The 18,773-nt window shown below is 48.9% G+C and overlaps 1 protein-coding gene across 1 annotated transcript in view; it reads left to right on the forward strand.

The window, feature by feature from the left end:
* Positions 1-17,870, forward strand: part of Ehd4 (EH domain containing 4) — a 47,751-nt gene extending 29,881 nt beyond the window's left edge. Inside the window, exons 4-6 of the mRNA XM_090318564.1 lie at positions 2,468-2,880; positions 12,367-12,531; positions 15,382-17,870. Coding sequence (XP_090174690.1) covers positions 2,468-2,880; positions 12,367-12,531; positions 15,382-15,918 — 1,115 coding nt within the window. The 3' untranslated portion in view covers positions 15,919-17,870. The remainder of the gene's footprint in view (positions 1-2,467; positions 2,881-12,366; positions 12,532-15,381) is intronic.
* Positions 17,871-18,773: the final 903 nt, after the last annotated feature.

The following is an 18,773-nucleotide window of genomic DNA, read 5'->3' on the forward strand; positions in this document are numbered from 1 at the left end:
GGAACCAGGAGGGCAGTGGCTCTCCAGTCGTGATGCATGGTAGCGAAGCAAAGAGAGCTGAATCTGGGTAATGAAAGCAAAAGTGGGGATTTGGGGGGCCCAACCATTCCCAACTTGTCCACTCAGTGTGCACTGAAATAATAGCATGTACTTGTTTTTTGGGCCCTATTAAGGCTTGAACTCAGAGCCTTGCATTTGCTAGGCTATGCCCCAGCCCTTTTTGCTTTAGTTATCTTTGAGAAAGGGGACGCATGTTTTTGCCTAGAGCCAGCATCAGACTATAATCCTCTAGTCTATGCTTCCTACACAGCTGGGGTGTTTAACAGGCTGGTGACACCATGCCTGGCTTGTTTGGTGAGAGGTCTTGCTGGCTTTTCACCCAGGCTGTCCTTGCACTGAAAAATCATCCTATCTTTTTCTCCTGAGTAGCTGGGTTTGCAGACATGAACCATCATACCTGGCCACACAGCATTTTCTTTCATAGATTTCCAAATCTTCAAGATACCAGGTCCTGTCACAGGGAGATCCACTGAGAAAGCACTTGGGGTCTGAGTCAATCATTGCTTTGGAAAAAGCAAGCTCAAACAGGTCCTTCAGTGGGTGGGTCTCAAACAGCTTCCTGGCACCCAGGAAGCCACAAGTTCATTCAGCTACTGAGGGCTTGGCGCTGTGGCCTGAAATCTGGGGCTATCTGGAGCACAAGTCAGTCTCGTGTAACAGCTGTACTTACTGTTTCCCTTGGAGACCTTTTGTGTGCTGGCAGAGAAAACATCTTTACATGCTATGCTGTCACCTATTCAGTAAGTCTTTGATTTTCTTCTAACCAAAACTGACTGCTTAAAGAAACGGGAATAAACTGGCCCGCACTGCAAGCTCTGCATTTGTCCTCCTCATTCCCAAAGAATCAAGGGGACTGCAGCAAGACAGAGCCAGAACAGCAAGAACCCAAAGTACCTACTGACATAAGCTCCACCGGGTTCTGCTTCCTCCCGTCACACTAGTTATTCAAAGACGTCCCTGGAACCTCGTAGTTCCTAATGGATAATTTTCCTCTAGCTACTTCCTCACTAGCCTCCAAGCCCGAGCACCCTCCATCCCAGTACCAGCCAGGGTCCTCGGTGGACATTAATGCTTTTGGCATTAGAGGTTTTATAGATCCATGGACTGTTGATTCACATTTTAATTTTTTGAGTGGAGAAAGTATTATTAGAGTTTAAACTCTGGACTGTGGCTTTATTGAGCAGGTGTTCTACCAATTGGGCCACAACCCCAGCCCATTTTTGCTTTTTTAGTTCATTTTTCAGATAAGAGTCTTGCTACTTTGTTGGCTGGCTTGAACCACAGCCCTCCCATCTCTGCCTTCCAAGTAGCTGGGATTATAGATACATATCACCATATCATACTTCTACTCTTAACATTTTACATGAATGTAACTGTGTGGCACTTACCTGTGATGTTTTTACTTAACACTTTTTTTTGTTACTTTGAGATTTACCTTTGTTGACAAATGAAGATCTTGTTCCTTGTCACTGCTCTATAGCAGTTTGTTAACTGAATATACTAGGCTTTGGTTTAAAAAAAAAATACTGAAATCTGCGTACAGTGGCCCATACCTGTTACTCTAGCTACTTAGGAGGCAAAGAGCTGGAGGATTGTAAGCCAAGATGCTGGCTTTTCCGCTGAGGAACCTGAGATTAAAATAAGCTTGGGGGTCAGTCAGGCCTGCCCTGTTCGCTCCTCGTGGGAACCTGCCACCCTGGGGAAATGCCTGAGAGTCTTGACCTTGGGCTTGAAGAGTGTTTACTTGACTGGAAGCATTGGTAAGTGGCCAAAGAGGGGTTGGTGGAATTTGTTATGGTCCTGGTCATTTTAAAAAAAGAAATTGGCTAAGGGCCATTTCACAGAATGGCTGTGAGACATCATTTTACACAACACAAATATTTAGGACACACTTAATCTATAAAAAGTTCCGATGACAAATGGCAGTCACAACTTTGCCTGGGCCAATCCTTGACCCAACACACGACACACTTGGATTCGAAGAAGGCGGTTTCTCCTCTCCCAAGCTTGCCAGATGCCCCAAAGTCTTCTAAGTGGCCTCTCCGGTCTCTTTCCTCTCTGTCTCTGTCCAAAAAGTGGTGCTTGTCAGAAATAAGAGCTTCCTGGCTGGAAGTCTATGGTTGTATGGAATCGCTAGCCGGTTCCCACAGTGTTCCAACAGACTGTGCTGGGCGACATCCGAGAATCACAAGGACTTACTGAAGTTACCCTCGTGTACTGCCCACTCTGTTCCCTGAGAGGGGTCCCCAGGTTCCCCCACTCACAGGATGCCTCCAGCCACCCCCGGGGCGGGGGACATTGACCTCCATATGAAGTAACCTTCTGGTCATGGGGCCTGGGCAGCCTCCTGCAGGCGTGCTTGTCCCTGGACTATGTGGTGTGATGCTGTGCCCTCCTCTCCACCCAGGGTATGACTTCTGCCAGGTCCTGCAGTGGTTTGCGGAGCGGGTGGACAGGATCATCCTGCTCTTCGACGCACACAAGCTAGACATCTCAGATGAGTTCTCGGAGGCCATCAAGGCCTTCCGGGGCCAGGATGACAAGATCCGAGTGGTGCTGAACAAGGCGGACCAGGTGGACACGCAGCAGCTGATGCGGGTCTACGGGGCTCTCATGTGGTCGCTGGGAAAAGTCATCAACACGCCCGAAGTTCTGCGCGTCTACATCGGCTCCTTCTGGGCGCAGCCCCTGCAGAACACAGACAACCGCCGACTCTTCGAGGCTGAAGCCCAGGACCTCTTCAGAGACATCCAGGGCCTGCCCCAGAAGGCTGCCGTGCGCAAACTCAACGACCTCATCAAGCGAGCGAGGCTGGCCAAGGTGAGCTAGGGATGGGGGGCACCTGGACAGCCCCCTTGTGCTGCAAGTCTGCTGCCCTCCTCTCCAAAGGGAGAGGAGTGGGGAAAGGGCAGGCTCCATTCCCGCAGCCCTCGGGGCTGGAGTGTGTGCTGGGTTAAGAGTAGAGCTTTGCAGCCAGGCAACAGTGGCTCGCGGCTGTAATCCTAAGACAGATCTGAGAATCAATGTTCACTGGAGGCTGGGGTGGTTTGAAGTCTTTGCCATCACTCGGGGGCTCCCCAGTCTTACAGCTGAGCCTCCTAGCATCCCCAGACATGTGTGCCTGGTAAACTGAATAGAGGTCAGATGGCAGCCAAGTTCTAACATAGATCACATCACTCTTCCAGGACAAAGTAGAGGAAAAAAGTAATTCCTTAGAAAATCTATGTATTACTCGTAATGCTGGAAATCGGCACTCAGTTCCTCAGAAGCGCCCAAGAGTTTTAACCAGTGCAACTTTCCCAGGCCCTGCCCCAGGGCTTCTGCCTCACTTGTGTGCCTGTGTACACATGTGTGTAAGCTCTCCAGGGATTTGATGATGAGATTGGGGTCCTGAGGTCCCTCAGGCTCCCTGAGGGATAAGATATAGGGTAAGCAATCCCTCCAGGGTTGACTCATCTGTTAGTGACCACTCCAGGATGGGTCTCTAGAGCCACTGGTGACACCCTACCCTTGGTTTTCTGGTTACAGTAAGCACAGACATCCCCTCCTTCCTGTATCTCCCCCCCCCCACTCCCATCTCACAGCAGCTGGTGTCTGGTCTGTGCAGGAAAAGCAGGGAGCAGCTGTCTTCTGTGGCCCTGTGCATAGCAGCCTCTCTCCTAAATCAAAAGAACACATTCTGGCTGCCACTGCTCCAGCCACAAGACCACCATCTCCTAGATTCCACTGTACTTCCTTGAGATCTCCCAGTGAGAACATATACATTCTGTCTCATGGTGCTCTGTGAGTCACCGTCCTTTATCCTGTCTTCCTGCTGCCAGCTGCTTCCTGTCCAGAACTATGTATGGCTGCTTTTGTTCCTGTCCTGCAGGACAGTTGTACTAACTGCTTTGCTGATCTATGGATCTGCAGCTCTCCTAAAGGGATTGTTCCTTCATGCTTTGCCTTGGGCCTAATGCCTGATAACAGGAAGTCTGGTTTTTGCCCATGCAGCAACTGACCCCCTGACAGCTGGTGTGGTTGAAGTCAACTTCTAGAATGTTGAACAGCCCACACTATTTAATAACCAAAGCTGGTAGCTCATCTGATAGCCTTGGCAAATCTCAAGAGGTTTATTTATTTATTTTGGGTGTGTGTGTGTGTCTATTTTTTAATGCTGACAGGCATTTTTAATTTCCTAGTCCTTGCTGAGGGTCAGGTGACAAAAGATACAACTATTCTGTCGTCTCTGTAAATCAGAGCAGGGAACTGGCTGGAAGTATCACATACCATCCCGGTAGAGCAGGGAGATGGACAGACTGCACAGCCTACATGGAGAGAGCCACAGTTGCTGCTCTGTGTTCTCACACTGCACAATGAAAACCCTTGTGCTAGGGTGTGTGTGTCGGGGGCGGGGGGAGGGGGCATCAAATTTGCTGAGCTTACTTATAGGAAAAGGCTGGCTTTCCCCCCCCCCCAGTTCCTAAGAATAGTGTCTGACTTGTTCCTTTTCACAAAGAAAAATATGTTTGAAGCACAGAAACTTCTAGCTCCAGCATGTCAGGGCTATGGTACATGGGGAGTTCCAGGCCAAGCTGCAGGGACAGGAGAAGAGGCATGGCTTGAGTACAGGGCCCTTAGTGGGGAACTGATAGCTCTCCCTTTGGATTTTGTACTATTTATTTATTTATTTATTTATTGCCAGTCCTGGGACTTGAACTCAGGGCCTGAGCACTGTTGTTAGGCTTTCTGAAGGCTAGAGCTCTATCACTTGAGCCACAGCACCACTTCTGGCTTTTTTCTATGTATGTGGTACTAAGGAATTGAACCCCGGTCTTCAAGCATGCTAGGCAAGCACTCTACCACTAGGCTAAACTCCAGGCCCCTGTACTTGCATTTTTTTAAATTGTGTTGGAACCCAAACCTATAGCTGCCTTGTACATAGTAAGCAAGAGACACTGAATGACACCTCTAGGCCTCTCTCTGTAGTTCGGTCTTTGTTGTTTGGTACTAGGATTTGAGCTCAGGTCTTGTGCTTGCTGGGCCATCTCTCTGCTGCTTCAGCCATACGTCCAGCCCTCTCTCTACCATTCTACCTTCCATTTGTGAGCTTATTTGTGGTTAAAAGGACAAGGAGCTTTTTCACTTTGGAGTACTTATCTTCATACAGTTTTCCTTTTACAGGCAAGAGTCCTGCCAGGCTGACCCAGTTTGCATTGCATGTCTTGCTCTGTCTGGTCTCATCAGTCACCGCGCACAGGCCCCCTTCCTCCTTAGCTTATCCAGGAAAGCCTGTTGCCCAGAAAGGTGAAGAGACTGCCCTGAGTTTCATAGCCCATGTGTTAGAAAATTCACATTCCAAATCTACAGAATCAACCTGCTTGGTCCAGAGTACTCACACAGAATCCAGAGTAGACGGTGTCTGCTGAGGGTCTTACTTCCTGGCTTGTCATTCATTTCCTGGCTATTAATCTGTCATTCTGTGTATTCTAGAAAATACACACTCCACAGAAACCCTAAAAAGCTGAAACGTCTATTGAAGTGACATTTTGAAGCCATGTCGATGTCACCTAGTTGGTGGCAGGTCTGAGCTGTTGGAGGATCTATTTATAGATGTGTAATTCTGCAGAATCCATGGCCCACCCAGGGAAAGCAAAGGTGTCCACATTTTAATCCCGCTCAGAGTGCCATAAAGAAGAGATTTAAGGGCTAGGAGTTGGTGGCTCACACCTGTTATCCTAGTTACTCAAGAAGCTGAGACCGGAGGATCACAGTTTGAAGTCAGCCTTGCAGGAAAGTCCATGAGACATTCATCTCGTTAACCACAAAAAGCCTTAAGTGGAGCTGTGACTTAAGTGGTAGATCCGTAGCCTTGGGCACAAAAGCTCAAGCCCCAGGACTAGCAAAAAGAAATTAATAATACAAAGAAAATAGATACTCTTTTCCAAGAGCTCTGAGGTTTAGTGGTTTCTCTACTGAAATGTAATGATTTAAACTACTAGGGGTTGAACCCAGAGCCTCACACCTGCAGGGGAAGTGCCCTACCTCTTGAGCTACACTCCTCTCCCCGCGCCCCTTTTTCTATCATTTGAGCGTTTTTGTTTGTTTGTTTGTTTTTGTTTTTAAAACTAGGTTCTCCATAATTTCACCTAGACATAATTGGACCTAGACTAGCCTCAAACTGGAAATCCTCCTAATTCTCCCTCGTGAGTGGCTGGAATTATAGGCATGCGCCACCATACCCTGATATCTATCCTTCTGTGTGTGGGGGGCAAGGTGTCATGGGATTGAACTCTGTCCCTGAGCTCTTCAACTCAAGGCTACTGCCCTACCCCTTGAGCCACAGCACCACTCCCAGTTTTCTGGTAGTTAATTGGAGATAAGAGTCTCATGGACTTTAGTGCCCAGGCTGGTTTTGAACCTTGATTCTCAAATCTCATCCTCCTGTGTAGCTAGGATTACAGTCATGCGCCATGGTGCCCAGCCCAAAGTCATCTTTCTGTAATAAATAATCACAAATAAAAAGCCAGGCAAGTCCACTAGCAGACCCCACCCTTTAGAAACACATTGCCCAAGAGTAGGAAAGGTCTCCACCCAATTGGAGGTCTTGCTCAATTAAAAAAAAAGAAAAAGAAATGAGGAAACATTTGAGGAAGGAACAAGTGCAAAGAAGAAAGAAAAGAAGAGCTCAGTGCTTTTTCAGGGTTCACTGTAGTTCTGTGGAATTTAGTGTTCTCTTCTTAAGTCTCATGTCAGGGAGAGCCTGGCTTTTTTTTTCTGTCCGTGCTGTGACATTCCTTCTGAGGAGGTGTTAGGCATTCTGTCGTTCATGGATGCTTCCTGACTTGCAGTGAAGCCCGGGCCCAGTGCATGTCGAGAATGCTAATCCCGCTCCACCTTGGAGCTTTAAAAATAGCTCCGCTGCTGCTCCTGCCCATATACGGAGTCCATATGCAGAAGCCTGTGTATGAAGGTCAACAGCAGCCTTTGCGGACCCCTTCAGTCTCCTCTAAGGCCCTGGCTAGCTTGGGGTTGAACAGACTAACAAACCCTCACCCAACAGAAACAGTCAAACACTTCTCTCCGTCTTACTCGCTCATTAACCCAGGTCACCTCTTAAACGTTTGTGTTTATATCATTATAAACCTTCATGTTCTTGTTTTATTTTGTTTTTTTAGTGGCACACACCTGTAGTCCTAGCTTCCTAGAGAGTGAGATCTGAAGAACAGATGTGGGTCAAATCCAGCCCCAGTGAGTGGCGGTGCATACTCTAATCCCACTCCACCTTGGGCTTTAAAAATAGCTCAGCAAAATCTTGGACTAGATATGTGGCTTAAGAGGGAGAGCAACTGCTGTGAGCAGAATAAGCTGCAGGAGAGCAGGAAGCCTTGAATTCTGGCACAAAAATAAATGTAAGATAGATAGATAGATGGATAGATAGATAGATAGATAGACCCACTCTGAAAATGTACTAGTCCTCCAGTTTTAAGTGCTCTCTAGCAGATTATGTCTTCAGATGAGAAATGTGACACTCTGCCCTTTTCCGGATGTTTTCCCTACACTGCAACCCAGAGCCACATCTCAGAAGGAGGCACCCCTTATATCATGAGTGTTGGTACTTTCCCTTCCTCCAGCCAGATCCTCTCCTGAGCACACACACACACACACACACACACACACACACACACACACGCGCGCCTATCACTGAACACATTTATTGATGTTTACCTGTTGGAGTATAACTCCCAAAGCTAGAGAGAAGGACTCCCTCTCTGCTCCCCGAATGATTAGTCTAGAGAAAAATGATCATTTGGGTGACTCTGGGTCATCACCACTGAATCATTGGAAGCTTTTCAAATTTTATACAAGGACAAGGATAAATTAAAAAAAAAAAACATACAAATGTCAGAGCTCTCAGAGACCAAGGCCATTCACTTGTGGATTAAATGTTTGAGACCAAGTTTATCTTAGTATTATTCAAATAGAGTTGATTAATTATTCAGTAAGGACTCAATAGCCTGAAATCACCATCCTGGCTCCTGCTTCTGGCCCTTAGCCAACAGTTAATAACTGATAATGTTCTTCTGTTTCTAGAAGACAAAGTTTGTTCAGATGTAGGGTCTCTGATTCCCATCTTAATTCTGTGAGACAAATGTTGTCATTTCCAGTTTGCAAATGAACAAACTAATGTGAGGGATCAGGTGACTGTCCCTCAAGCTGTCCAACAATTTGGTGGCCATGGCAGGAACTGTTGGTGTTCTAACACTAAGGCTATCCTCCCCTCCTCCCTCCTCTTTCTGAGCACTCCTCTCTGTTCCCCATCTTCTCCAGTCAGGGGTGAGGAATGTGGCCTAGTGGTAGAGTGCTTGCCTAGCATGCACAAAGACCCGGGTTCGATTCCTTAGTACTGCATACATAGAAAAAAAAAAGCCAAAAATGGTGCTGTGGCTCACGTGGTAATGCTCTCGCCTTGAGAAAGCCCAAGGACAGTGCTTAGGCCCTGAGTTCAAGCCCCAGGACTGACAAAGAACAAACAAACAAAAAAGCCAAAGGTCCCAGGCTGTCCTCTTCCAACGGTCTCCAGTGCAGCATTTCTTTAGAGAGACATCTTTGACACAGAAGGCAGAAATGAGCTTTTGGCATTGTCTATAGATTTGAGCCACTTAGCCTGTCCCCTGGGTACACCAGGCGCCTTTGAGAACTGACAGGACAGGGCGCTTCCTGCAAGAAGCCACAGACCCTACCCACATTCCTGTGTGTCATTCAGAATGACTTTGGGCCATGATGTGTTTTGGGTGTGTCAAAGGGAAAGCAAATGGTTTCTCCAAAACTTCCCAGTGAATCAGGAACAGTAGACATCAGACCTCAAATCAGCTTTCTAAACTCTTGTTCTGTAGGACACAGTTCATTTGGAATTCCAGCTTTTCAGCAGCTTCTGGAGCATTTTGACTCACCCACAGGATAGAAATGAGGCAAGTGGAAGCTGGTGCCAGCTCCCCGCCTCCTAGCAAGCTAATCTGTGCTTCCAAGATTATAATGCACTGCCTACCTTCATACACTTTTTCTTCTTCTTTTTTTTGGGGGGGGGAGGGGGGCTGCTGACACAGGGGCTTAAACTCAGGTGCTATCCCTGAACCTTTTTGCTCAAGCTTAGGGCTCTACCATTTGAGCCATAGCTACACTTCTGGCTTTTTGGTAGTTAATTGGAAGTAAGAGTCTCACAGACTTTTGGACTGGCTTCAAACCGTGATCCTCGGATCTCAGCCTTCTGAATAGCTGGGATTCCAGGCGTGGGCCGCCAGCACCCAGTGAGATAAACTCCTTAAAGCTAGAGTGCAAGCTGGACCCTCCCACTGGGTGCTTGTGTTCAGATGTGTTCAGGACTGGAGGAGAAGGCAGCAGAGTGGAGACTTGTACAGGACACTGACGCAGTCTGGAAATTATAGCTGAGAGCAGCATGTGGGCACCTGACGAGTAGGAGGAAGAAGGGAAAACCAGCTACAAGGTCTGTGTGGCAAGGCCCTGGAAGCCTCGTGCTCAAGACAGTGTGTTGGCAGGGGACCCATCACAGGGGGACCTAGGGAAGGTGGGGGTGAGCCACACTGAGGAGCGGGAATGAGCCATCCCCATACAGGCTCCCGACAGCTCACACTTGGCCCCACGAGTAGGCAGCAAGGGGTGCTGGGGGCCCTGCAAGGGCTGACAGCTGTCCCAGGCCTGGCCTGGTCCCTGGGAGAGGCAGGGAGGATGTAGTAAGAAGCCCGATGGTGGATGGCTGGGCTCCTAAGCAGGCCGCTCTGAGCCAGAGGAGGGGTACTGACAGGCCGGCCCTGAGGTCCCCAGCAGGCACAGCCAGGAACCTGACGCAAGGACAGCTGCTGGGCAGCTGCTTCTCCCCCACCGCCTGCGGCAGCCCCCACAAGTCCTCCGGGACTCCCCAGCCCATCCACAGTGAGCCAGGCGGCCATTGTCCAAGGGAGGAGGAGGTTCATCCTCCTTCCTGTTCACTGGGCCGTGACCAGAACTGTAAACCAAACATTCCCCAACTTCAGCTTCCCCTGGTTATCGCTGGAATCTAGTAAATACTTCATGTTGTTTTTTGTTAAAAGTAAGCAGGGTTAGTAGTGACAGGAAAAAAGAAAAGAAAAAGAGAGAGAGAGACTCCACATCTGTTCCTTGAGCCATTCCGGTGGCACCTGTGAGGTTATGGGAACCTCGTACAGATAAGAAGGGTTACACTGAGCTGGTGTTCAAACCTTGGCCACATGTTTCTAGCCTGGCCTTGCTTGTATGTATCTGTATACACAGACCCTCCACTGAGCTGTAGAATGTATCCTCCTCTCCCTCAGTTTAATTCCTGTTCTTCTGCAAGATCATAGTGAAGTCTGTTTTCTTTAATCAGATTTTCCATAGCTCGATCCGCATTTTCTTTTTATAACCACTGCTCTGTGTTCCATCCTTTCTTGCTTTCATTACTTATTTGACTCATGAGTAGCTCTGTGGAATTCAATTGCTACAAAGAAAGTTGTTTCAGATTGTGTGTGTGTGTGTGATATGTATGTGTATGTGTACTGGTACTTGGGCTTGAACTCAGAGCCTTGAGTTCTTACTTGGCTTTTTCTCTCTCAGCTGCCACTCTAGCTATGCTTCCACTTCCAGCTTTTTCCTGGGTATAGATAGATTTTCACATTCAAGGCCTGGGCTGGCCTAGAGCCTTGATTCTCAGATCTCAGCCTCCTGAGTAGCTAGAAGTACAGGTCTGAGACACAGGCACTCAGCTCACATAAAGCTTTTGTAAACAGCATAACAGTCTGACAGTCCTGAAGTCCGAACTTGGTGGGAAAGTAGAAAGGCCAAGGAAGGCTGGCACAGGCCTTCATGGCGGTCCAGGGCTATTTGGCCCCAGGGTGATTGATCTTTCTGGGACTTCTCCCTTGTGAACCTGGTGTTCCTTCTCAAAGAGACCCTCTACCAACCGCCTGGTCCCAGACAGCTGGCCTTGCACAGCCACGACTGTAATGCCACCGGAAGAGTGGTGTGGTCTTGCCTCATTGCTCACTGGCCCAGTTTCGGCACAGATCAGCCATTGACATCAGGCTCCAGTTTCACTTCCTGGAGCTCCCAGGCACCAGGAAATTTTCTCTGAGGTCTGGTTAATCAGAGCTCAGGTCCTTCCCATATAGGCCCTACCCATCCCACTCCCTTCTCCTCCCTCTGCCCCCCCCCCGCCCCCCATGCCAGAATCACCACTGAGAAACAGCAGTGAGCGGGAGCCATGGAATTTCCCCCAAGTCACTCGTCCCCCGTTGGATGTCTTTTAGAACAGAATTCCAAAGGACATCTTCTAGGCAATTCCACCTTACCCCTCCCGGTCCCCAGCCAAACATCCCAGCTCACCTGGGAAGCACATGGCTCTCAGCAGTGTTCTGGCCTCTCTGGTCCTCCAGAACCAGCATTAGCACACACATTAGGTCAGCAGTCCTTCGGGCTCTTGCTGCCTGGAGCTGGTGCCTGGACACCACCCACTGTGATAGTTTCCCTTCTGCCTGGACCCAGCACTGCCCTCCCCTTGCCCACAGATCCTACCCAGAAGCCACCTCTTCTCTGGACCTCAGGTCTGTGGTCTTATTTGTCACATTCTGACTCCCTGTATTTTCCTGGTTCCCCTTCTTCACACTTGACCCTCCCCCACCTGTTTTGTTTTCTTTTTCTGCTGGTTCTAGAACTTGAATTCAGGGCCTCACATTGTTACTCAGCTGGCTAGGCTGGTCTTCTACCACTTGAGCCACAGCTCCACTTCTGGCTTTTGTTTTTTTCTGTGTATGTGGTACCAAGGAATCGAACCCAGGACTTTAGGCATGCTAGGCAAGCACTCTACCACGAAGCCACACTCCCGGCCTAGTCTAGCTTTTTTGTTGGCTAATTTAAGATAGAATCTTGTAGATTTTTCTGTCTAGGCTGGCTTCAAACCCAACTCCTCCTGGTCTCAACCTCTTGAGTAGCCAGGATTTAAGTATGAGCCATCAGAGTCCAGCTCCACCTGACCCTTGACGATAGGATTTCTCTGCTCATTCTTCTGAGTGGTCCCATCTAACTCCACTGCCCTTCCCCGATCCGTTCCTATACAAGCTTCAGCTTCCAATCTGTCGTTCATGCCAGTGCTCCAGATCCCTCTGTGAACATTCCATCCACCCTGAGGCTTCCCTTCTCCCGTGGAGCCTTGCCCACCCTCCGTGCTCGAGGGCCATGGCTCCACGTGGTGTCTTGTTCGTTCCTTTTCTCTGAAGCAGTTCCAAACAGCCTGTCCTCTCTTGGTATCCCTTTCAGGTACATGCCTACATCATCAGCTACCTGAAGAAAGAGATGCCCACTGTATTTGGAAAGGAAAACAAGAAGCGGGAACTTATCAGCAGGCTGCCAGAAATCTACATTCAGTTGCAGCGAGAATACCAGATCTCTGCTGGAGACTTCCCTGAGGTCAAGGCCATGCAGGTACTGGGGACCTGAGACAGTGTCCAGGGAGAGGGTGGAAATGCCAAATCGCGTCATCCAGCTGCTTTCTGGGGACACATAAGAGGTCCGTGGTTTAGGAGGAAGGAAAATGTAAATGTATTCATCTGATTGGTGATCCAGAAGGATACATTCCTGTGGATCAAGTAGAAATCTCCCATCTTTTAAGACCTTTAGCTAAACAGGACAATAGTTCACATGAGGAAGTCAGGTGAGCAGCCCGGCCAGAGGGGATGTGATTTATGGCGCAGAAGAACAAGACGACTCCAAACCCTTCATAGTTGGCTTGGTTGTCCTGCAACCAAGTAAGATGAATCTCAAGGCTGATGTACTTTCAGTGTTTAAACAGCCGGAGGCGGGGGGAGGGGGGAGACAGAGCCACTCTGCCCTTTCCCACCCTCCGTGCATTTGAAAACCGCCCTGGTGAACATGGAATCCACTGAGCCAGGAGCCAGTCCAGGAACTTGGGCTGATGGATACAATTATGGATGGATGTAATCATCCCAATGTAAAAAAAAAAAAATGGCTGTTTTGGATGAGCCTTGCTGGTTCTCGTGCCCTTCTGGAAGGCAATGATGGTGGTGTTTTGTATTCCACGCTCCCTGGCCAGGCCTATGGGGACCACAGGGACGGGAGTGTAGGGTTTATTTCCTGTGTGCTTCCCGAGCAGGAATAGTAAGACTTCCTGGGTTTTCCCTTCTTGGGTTTTTCAAGAACTCTGCCCTCAGAATCCCATCCTCCTCTTGCATCCTCTTCCCAGACACAAGGTCATTGTGTGCTTGGGGCTCAGGCTGGATCATGAGGACAGGGTAGGTGTTTGTACACGCAGGGGAATCCAGACTGCTTACCCAGCAGCCCTGGGGTTTTTGTGTAGGAAGTCTCTTTCGCCTCTTCTCTTCATCCTCCGCCTCAGCCCAGTTCTCCGTCCCTTCGGCTGACCTAGGCACTTGGCAGCAGGAGCCTAGAGTGCTGAGGTTGGGGTGCCATGCTAGTTGGGACCTCTAGTCAGCCAGAGGTGGTAAAGGACACAGGAACTAAAGCACCCTTTAGAAAGCAGCCTGGTCACCCACTGTTCGAGGCAGAGGCCGGGCCATGCGGAATTTGCACATAGCCAGCAAGTGTACAGAAGATGCAACAGGCTATTCAGCTTTGGCCTTGCCCCCCACCGTCCAAGTGCGGGGCTCCCCTTCCAGATTCAAGAATCCAGAGGATTCTTGCCCCAGCACACCCCGGAGGCCACAATTTTGATTCTGTGTTGAGAACAAGGATGACATCCAGCTACAGGGGACAGCGTAAATAGAAATGGCCCATTCTTGTTGTGTGGCTTTTAGGAACAAGCTTTGATAAGAAGGAACACCATGGACAGAGAAGACACATTATCTCTTTGAAATGCAGGTTATTTGACAGTGTGGTTGTATATTAGAGACAAAGCCTGTAAATAAGTAAATCAGTATATGACGAGAATATTAGCAGAGACTATTTCTAGGTTTGTTTGTTTTTTAACCAGTCCTGGGGCTTGAATTCAGGGCCTGGGCACTGTTCTTGGGCTTTCTCAAGACTAGAGGTCTACCACTTAAGCCACAGCACTACTTCCAACCTTTTCTATGTATGTGGTACCATGAAATTGAACCCCAGTCTTCGTGAATGCAAGCAAGCACCTTACCACTAGGTCAATTTCCAGCCCCAGACCTGGGTCTTGAACTCAGAGCCTGAGCACTGTTCTTGGACATTTTTTGCTCAAGGCTAGCACTCTACCACTTGAGCCACAGCACCACTTCTGGCTTTTTCTGTGTATGTGGTACCTAGAAGTCAAACCCAGGGCTTCATGCATGCTAGGTGAGCACTCTACCACTAGGCCACACTCTCCACCTTCCAGGTACTATAAATTATTTTACATTTTATTTATTTATTTATTTTTACCAGTCCTGGGACTTGAACCATTTTTTTTCTCTTTTACACTAGAAGTATAATGTCTGTGTCTGTGGTACTGATACACCACACACACACACACACACACACACACACACACAAATACACAAATTCCTAGCCGACCATCACATTGCTCTCTCCAAAGTCAGACTTTTCCATGAAATCTCCCTACCTGGTCTCCAGAAAATCTCATACCAGGATGGCGGTCTTTCTCTGCTCCATAGAGAAGTACTCAACAAACTAGTAAAACTTCCGGGGAAAGTCAGATACCCTTGATGGAAGGTTTCAGGTAGCTGTTAGGGTTCAGGACCAGGGACAGTTCATCTCTTGTGATGGACAGGTGCTTTCTGTCCTCTGTGGGGAGGTGGGGTGTGCGGGACAGCGGGGAGAAGGAGCGTCCCCCAAGGATCCCCTGAGCCACCGAAGAGCTCAGAGCTCTCAGTTCCTGTGTTCACTGGGACAATCTCTTCTCCCTCCCCATACTTGCCTTTTCCCTTAACACTGACTTTTTTTTTTCTCCTATTTCATGTCAACCTTTTCTCACTGTAAGTAAATTAAAGTCTTTTTCCAAAGCCAGCTGAAACTAAACATCTGGGTGTTTTTTCTCCCCTTTACAATAAATGCTGTAATAACCCAGTGCTGCTGCGTAGACTTGTGGGTGGTCCCGTCTGTGTGGGACACGTAAGTAGAAGCTCTATTTGGAAAAAAAATAACTAAAGCAGAAAAGGGCTTGGGTGTCACTCAGGTGGCAAAGTTCAAGTCCCCCTAGTATCACCGTCAAGAAGGCAGGGAAAGAAGATTTTCTCCAGGTTCGAGGGGGTGGGGGAGGAGCACACATCCAGCAGCAGAGACCAGCAGCTGTAGAAAAGCCTGTCACGGAGCGTGTGCTTTCCCCTCCTGCAGGAGCAGCTGGAGAACTACGACTTTACCAAATTCCACTCGCTGAAGCCCAAGCTGATCGAGGCCGTGGACAACATGCTGAGTAACAAGATCGCGTCCCTCATGGGCCTCATCAGCCAGGAGGAGATGAACATGCCCACGCAGCTGGTGCAGGGCGGGGCCTTCGACGGCACTGCCGAGGGCCCCTTCAACCAGGGCTACGGGGAGGGCGCCAAGGAGGGCGCCGACGAGGAGGAGTGGGTGGTGGCCAAGGACAAGCCCATCTACGATGAGCTCTTCTACACTCTGTCGCCCATCCACGGCAAGATATCGGGCGTCAACGCCAAGAAGGAAATGGTGACCTCCAAGCTGCCCAATAGTGTTCTGGGCAAGATCTGGAAGCTGGCCGACTGTGACTGCGATGGCATGCTGGACGAGGAGGAGTTCGCGCTGGCCAAGCATCTCATCAAGATCAAGCTCGATGGCTATGAGCTGCCCCACAGCCTGCCGCCCCACCTGGTGCCCCCGTCTCACAGGAAGTCCCTGCCAAAGGCCGACTGAGGGCGGCCATGAGATAGGGTGGAGGGGTGGGGGGAGGGCTAGACCTGGGCCTGCAGCCTGCTCTGCCACTGACCCACTGAATGACTTTGGACAAGGCTCTGCCCTCTCTGTGTGCCTCAGCTTCCCCCTCTATCAAATTTGGAGGGTCTATTTTAGATACCAGATGAGCTCCTTGCACCTCCAAACTCCCCGAATTTCTGTACAAGTACTAGAAGGAAAGGGAGAATGGACAAGGGGATTGCAAGTTTTAAGAAGAAAGGGAAATTAGCCAAAGAATACCCACAACCCTTAAGAAATTGGACAGGTAGCCACGGGTGTGGTGGAGCCACAGGAGCTACAGGAAGTGAGCCGGGCCTCACCTGGAGCAACTGAGTCTTGTGCACTGTGCTGGGCTGTTTGTCATCCTACGTCTCCCCGATACCTGTCTGTATCACAGGGCACCAAGGAGCAGCAGAGATAGCTTATTTATTTCGCCTGATGTGTTTCCTGCTCTATTTAGAGTAGACAAAAGATGGAGGAGAGAGTTTCTGCTCTCTCCAGACTGACTACCAAAGAGAAGATGGATGCCCGGCTTAGAGAGGAGGCACCATGTCTGTGCCCTGTCCCTTCTGCAGGCCCTAGGCCAGCAGGGCATGTCTGCCCCAGCACACCCGCCCCGCCCCGCCCTCCCAGCACCTCCGAAGCCTCGTTCACTTAGGAATTTGGAGCTTGTAACCTCTCTTCACCCCTGCAAGGCCTCCTGTTGGCATTTCAGCTCACATTGATGTCAAGGGAATTTGCTTTGCGGATGAGCTTACCAAACAGATTATAGCAGAGTCTGGGCAGACTTGAAGTACAGCATGGAAAAGAGGTGGTTCGCTTCCATCGTCAATGGGGTTCCGGGGCCCCCAGCGTCCGCAGATGATCTTGGTGGATAGCAGGACTTAAGCGCAGCCAAACCACATCTTGTTGTGTGCCACGTCCAAGGCCCTGAGGTCACTAGTGAAAGAACGCAGGAGAGAGGTTCCAGGGCCTCAGCCTTGCCTGGACTGTTGGATAAGACATCAGTCCAGTCGGAGTTCCACGCCGAATGTTGTAAAATACACATTCTTCATCAACCCTTTTCCAGAACCTTCTCTGAGTCCATGAGGTCATTTCAGGAATGCCCGTCTCCAGGCCGGACGTGGCATGGTTCTCTGTTCTCCCTAGTGCTTCTCCCCCGCCAGACCCTTGAGTAAAACCTCAGAGGGAGCACGTGTTCAGATACCTCCCACCACTGCCTCTCTGCTCAGGGACACAGCTCCAGGAGGCAGGCAGGTCGGTCCTCTGTGTGTCTGTGGGGGTTTTTTTGCTGGTTTTTTTTTTTTTTCCTGTAGCAGAAAGTAACAGAATTAGTAACAGCTGCATCATGGAGGCCCTGCCAGCCCCCAAAAGGAATGAAATCAGAATGGTTCCACTGAGCCTTCCAAAGACCACATTTCTTTTTCACCTGCCTCTGGTGATGTCAGTGTACACATCCCCTAACTTACTTTAAATAATTCTGTTTTCAGAGAAGTAATTATGTAGTATTTTTCCTGGGGGAGGAGGGGGAGAGCATACAGCCCAGCTTTCTGCTGGTTATTTTGGAAACAGAGTCTAGGAAACCTCGCTGTCCAGGCTGGCTTTGAACTGCCATGCTCCAGGTCTCAGTCTCCCAAGTAACTAGGATTGCAGGAATAAGCCATGAGCATCCAGCTGTGTGGTGTGGTTTGTCATCCGGATGAGCACTTTTTAATTAATAAGACCTACGAGGGGACTGCAGGATGGCTCTGTGAGCTAGCACAGTGGGATTACCAGAGGACAGCTTATGGAGCCCCAGTTTATCCAGAGCCTCAGTCAAGATGCCAGGGAAGGCTGACTTTGTATTTCGAATTGTCCTGTTGCCTTTAACTGCCCAGTTGATATCTATAAACATAAATATATACATATATTTATATCACGTGTGTGTGTCCTTTTATATTTGTCTGTTTGTTCATGCATAAACCTCACCACGTTTTGCCTTGAAAGGTGTAAGGGGAGATGCGGAGGCATAGGTAACCCTCTCCCTCTGGGATCTGGTAATGTTCTTGGGGGGAAAGGGAAGCATACGTGCTCTTCTATTTTTATTTGTATTGTTAATATAAGTCGGGTAAAGAAGAGTACCTTTCTTTTGGGACAATGTCTATCTCTTCTCTTACTCTCTCCAGTTTTTCCCTCTTATCCTCACTCACAAATTATATAGCATCTTGTGAGTATCATTGCTGTATTTGTTCGCCCTTTGTCCCAACATTTCCTTGCCATATAAATGAACAAATAAGACAAAAAGAAAAGAAGATGAAAGCCAGGCATCAGTGGCTCACACCTATAATCCTAGTTACTCAGGAGGCTGAGATCTGAGGATCAGGGCTTCAAAACAAGCCAGGGCACAAAAGTTCCTGAGACTCTTTATCTCCAATTAACCCCCAGAATACCGGAAGTGACACTCTGGCTCAACGTGATAGAGCACTAGCCTTGAGCTGAAGAGCTCAGGGACAGCGTCCAGGCCCTGAGTTCAAGCCCCACAACCGACAAAAAGGAATAAGAAGACCGCAACAAGGGGGGAAAATAACTTAAACACTTCATATTCTCTCTTACAACATGAAGTCATGTATCATGTAGGGTTCACTAGACCTATGGTGAGGTAGAGATCAGGAGGATTGTGGTTCTGGGGTAGTCTAGGCAAAAAGTTAGAAAGATCCCCTCTCAACTGAGAAAACCACACATGGTAGTACATGACTATGGCCTCAGCTATATAGAAGGACATAGGAGGAGGCAAGCCCTAGACAAAAGCATAGAACCCCATCTGAAAATAACTAGAG

The sequence above is a fragment of the Megascapheus bottae genome, chromosome 25 (assembly GCF_031878675.1).
Source record: "Megascapheus bottae isolate mThoBot1 chromosome 25, mThoBot2.hap1, whole genome shotgun sequence".
NCBI classification, from domain to species: domain Eukaryota; kingdom Metazoa; phylum Chordata; class Mammalia; order Rodentia; family Geomyidae; genus Megascapheus; species Megascapheus bottae.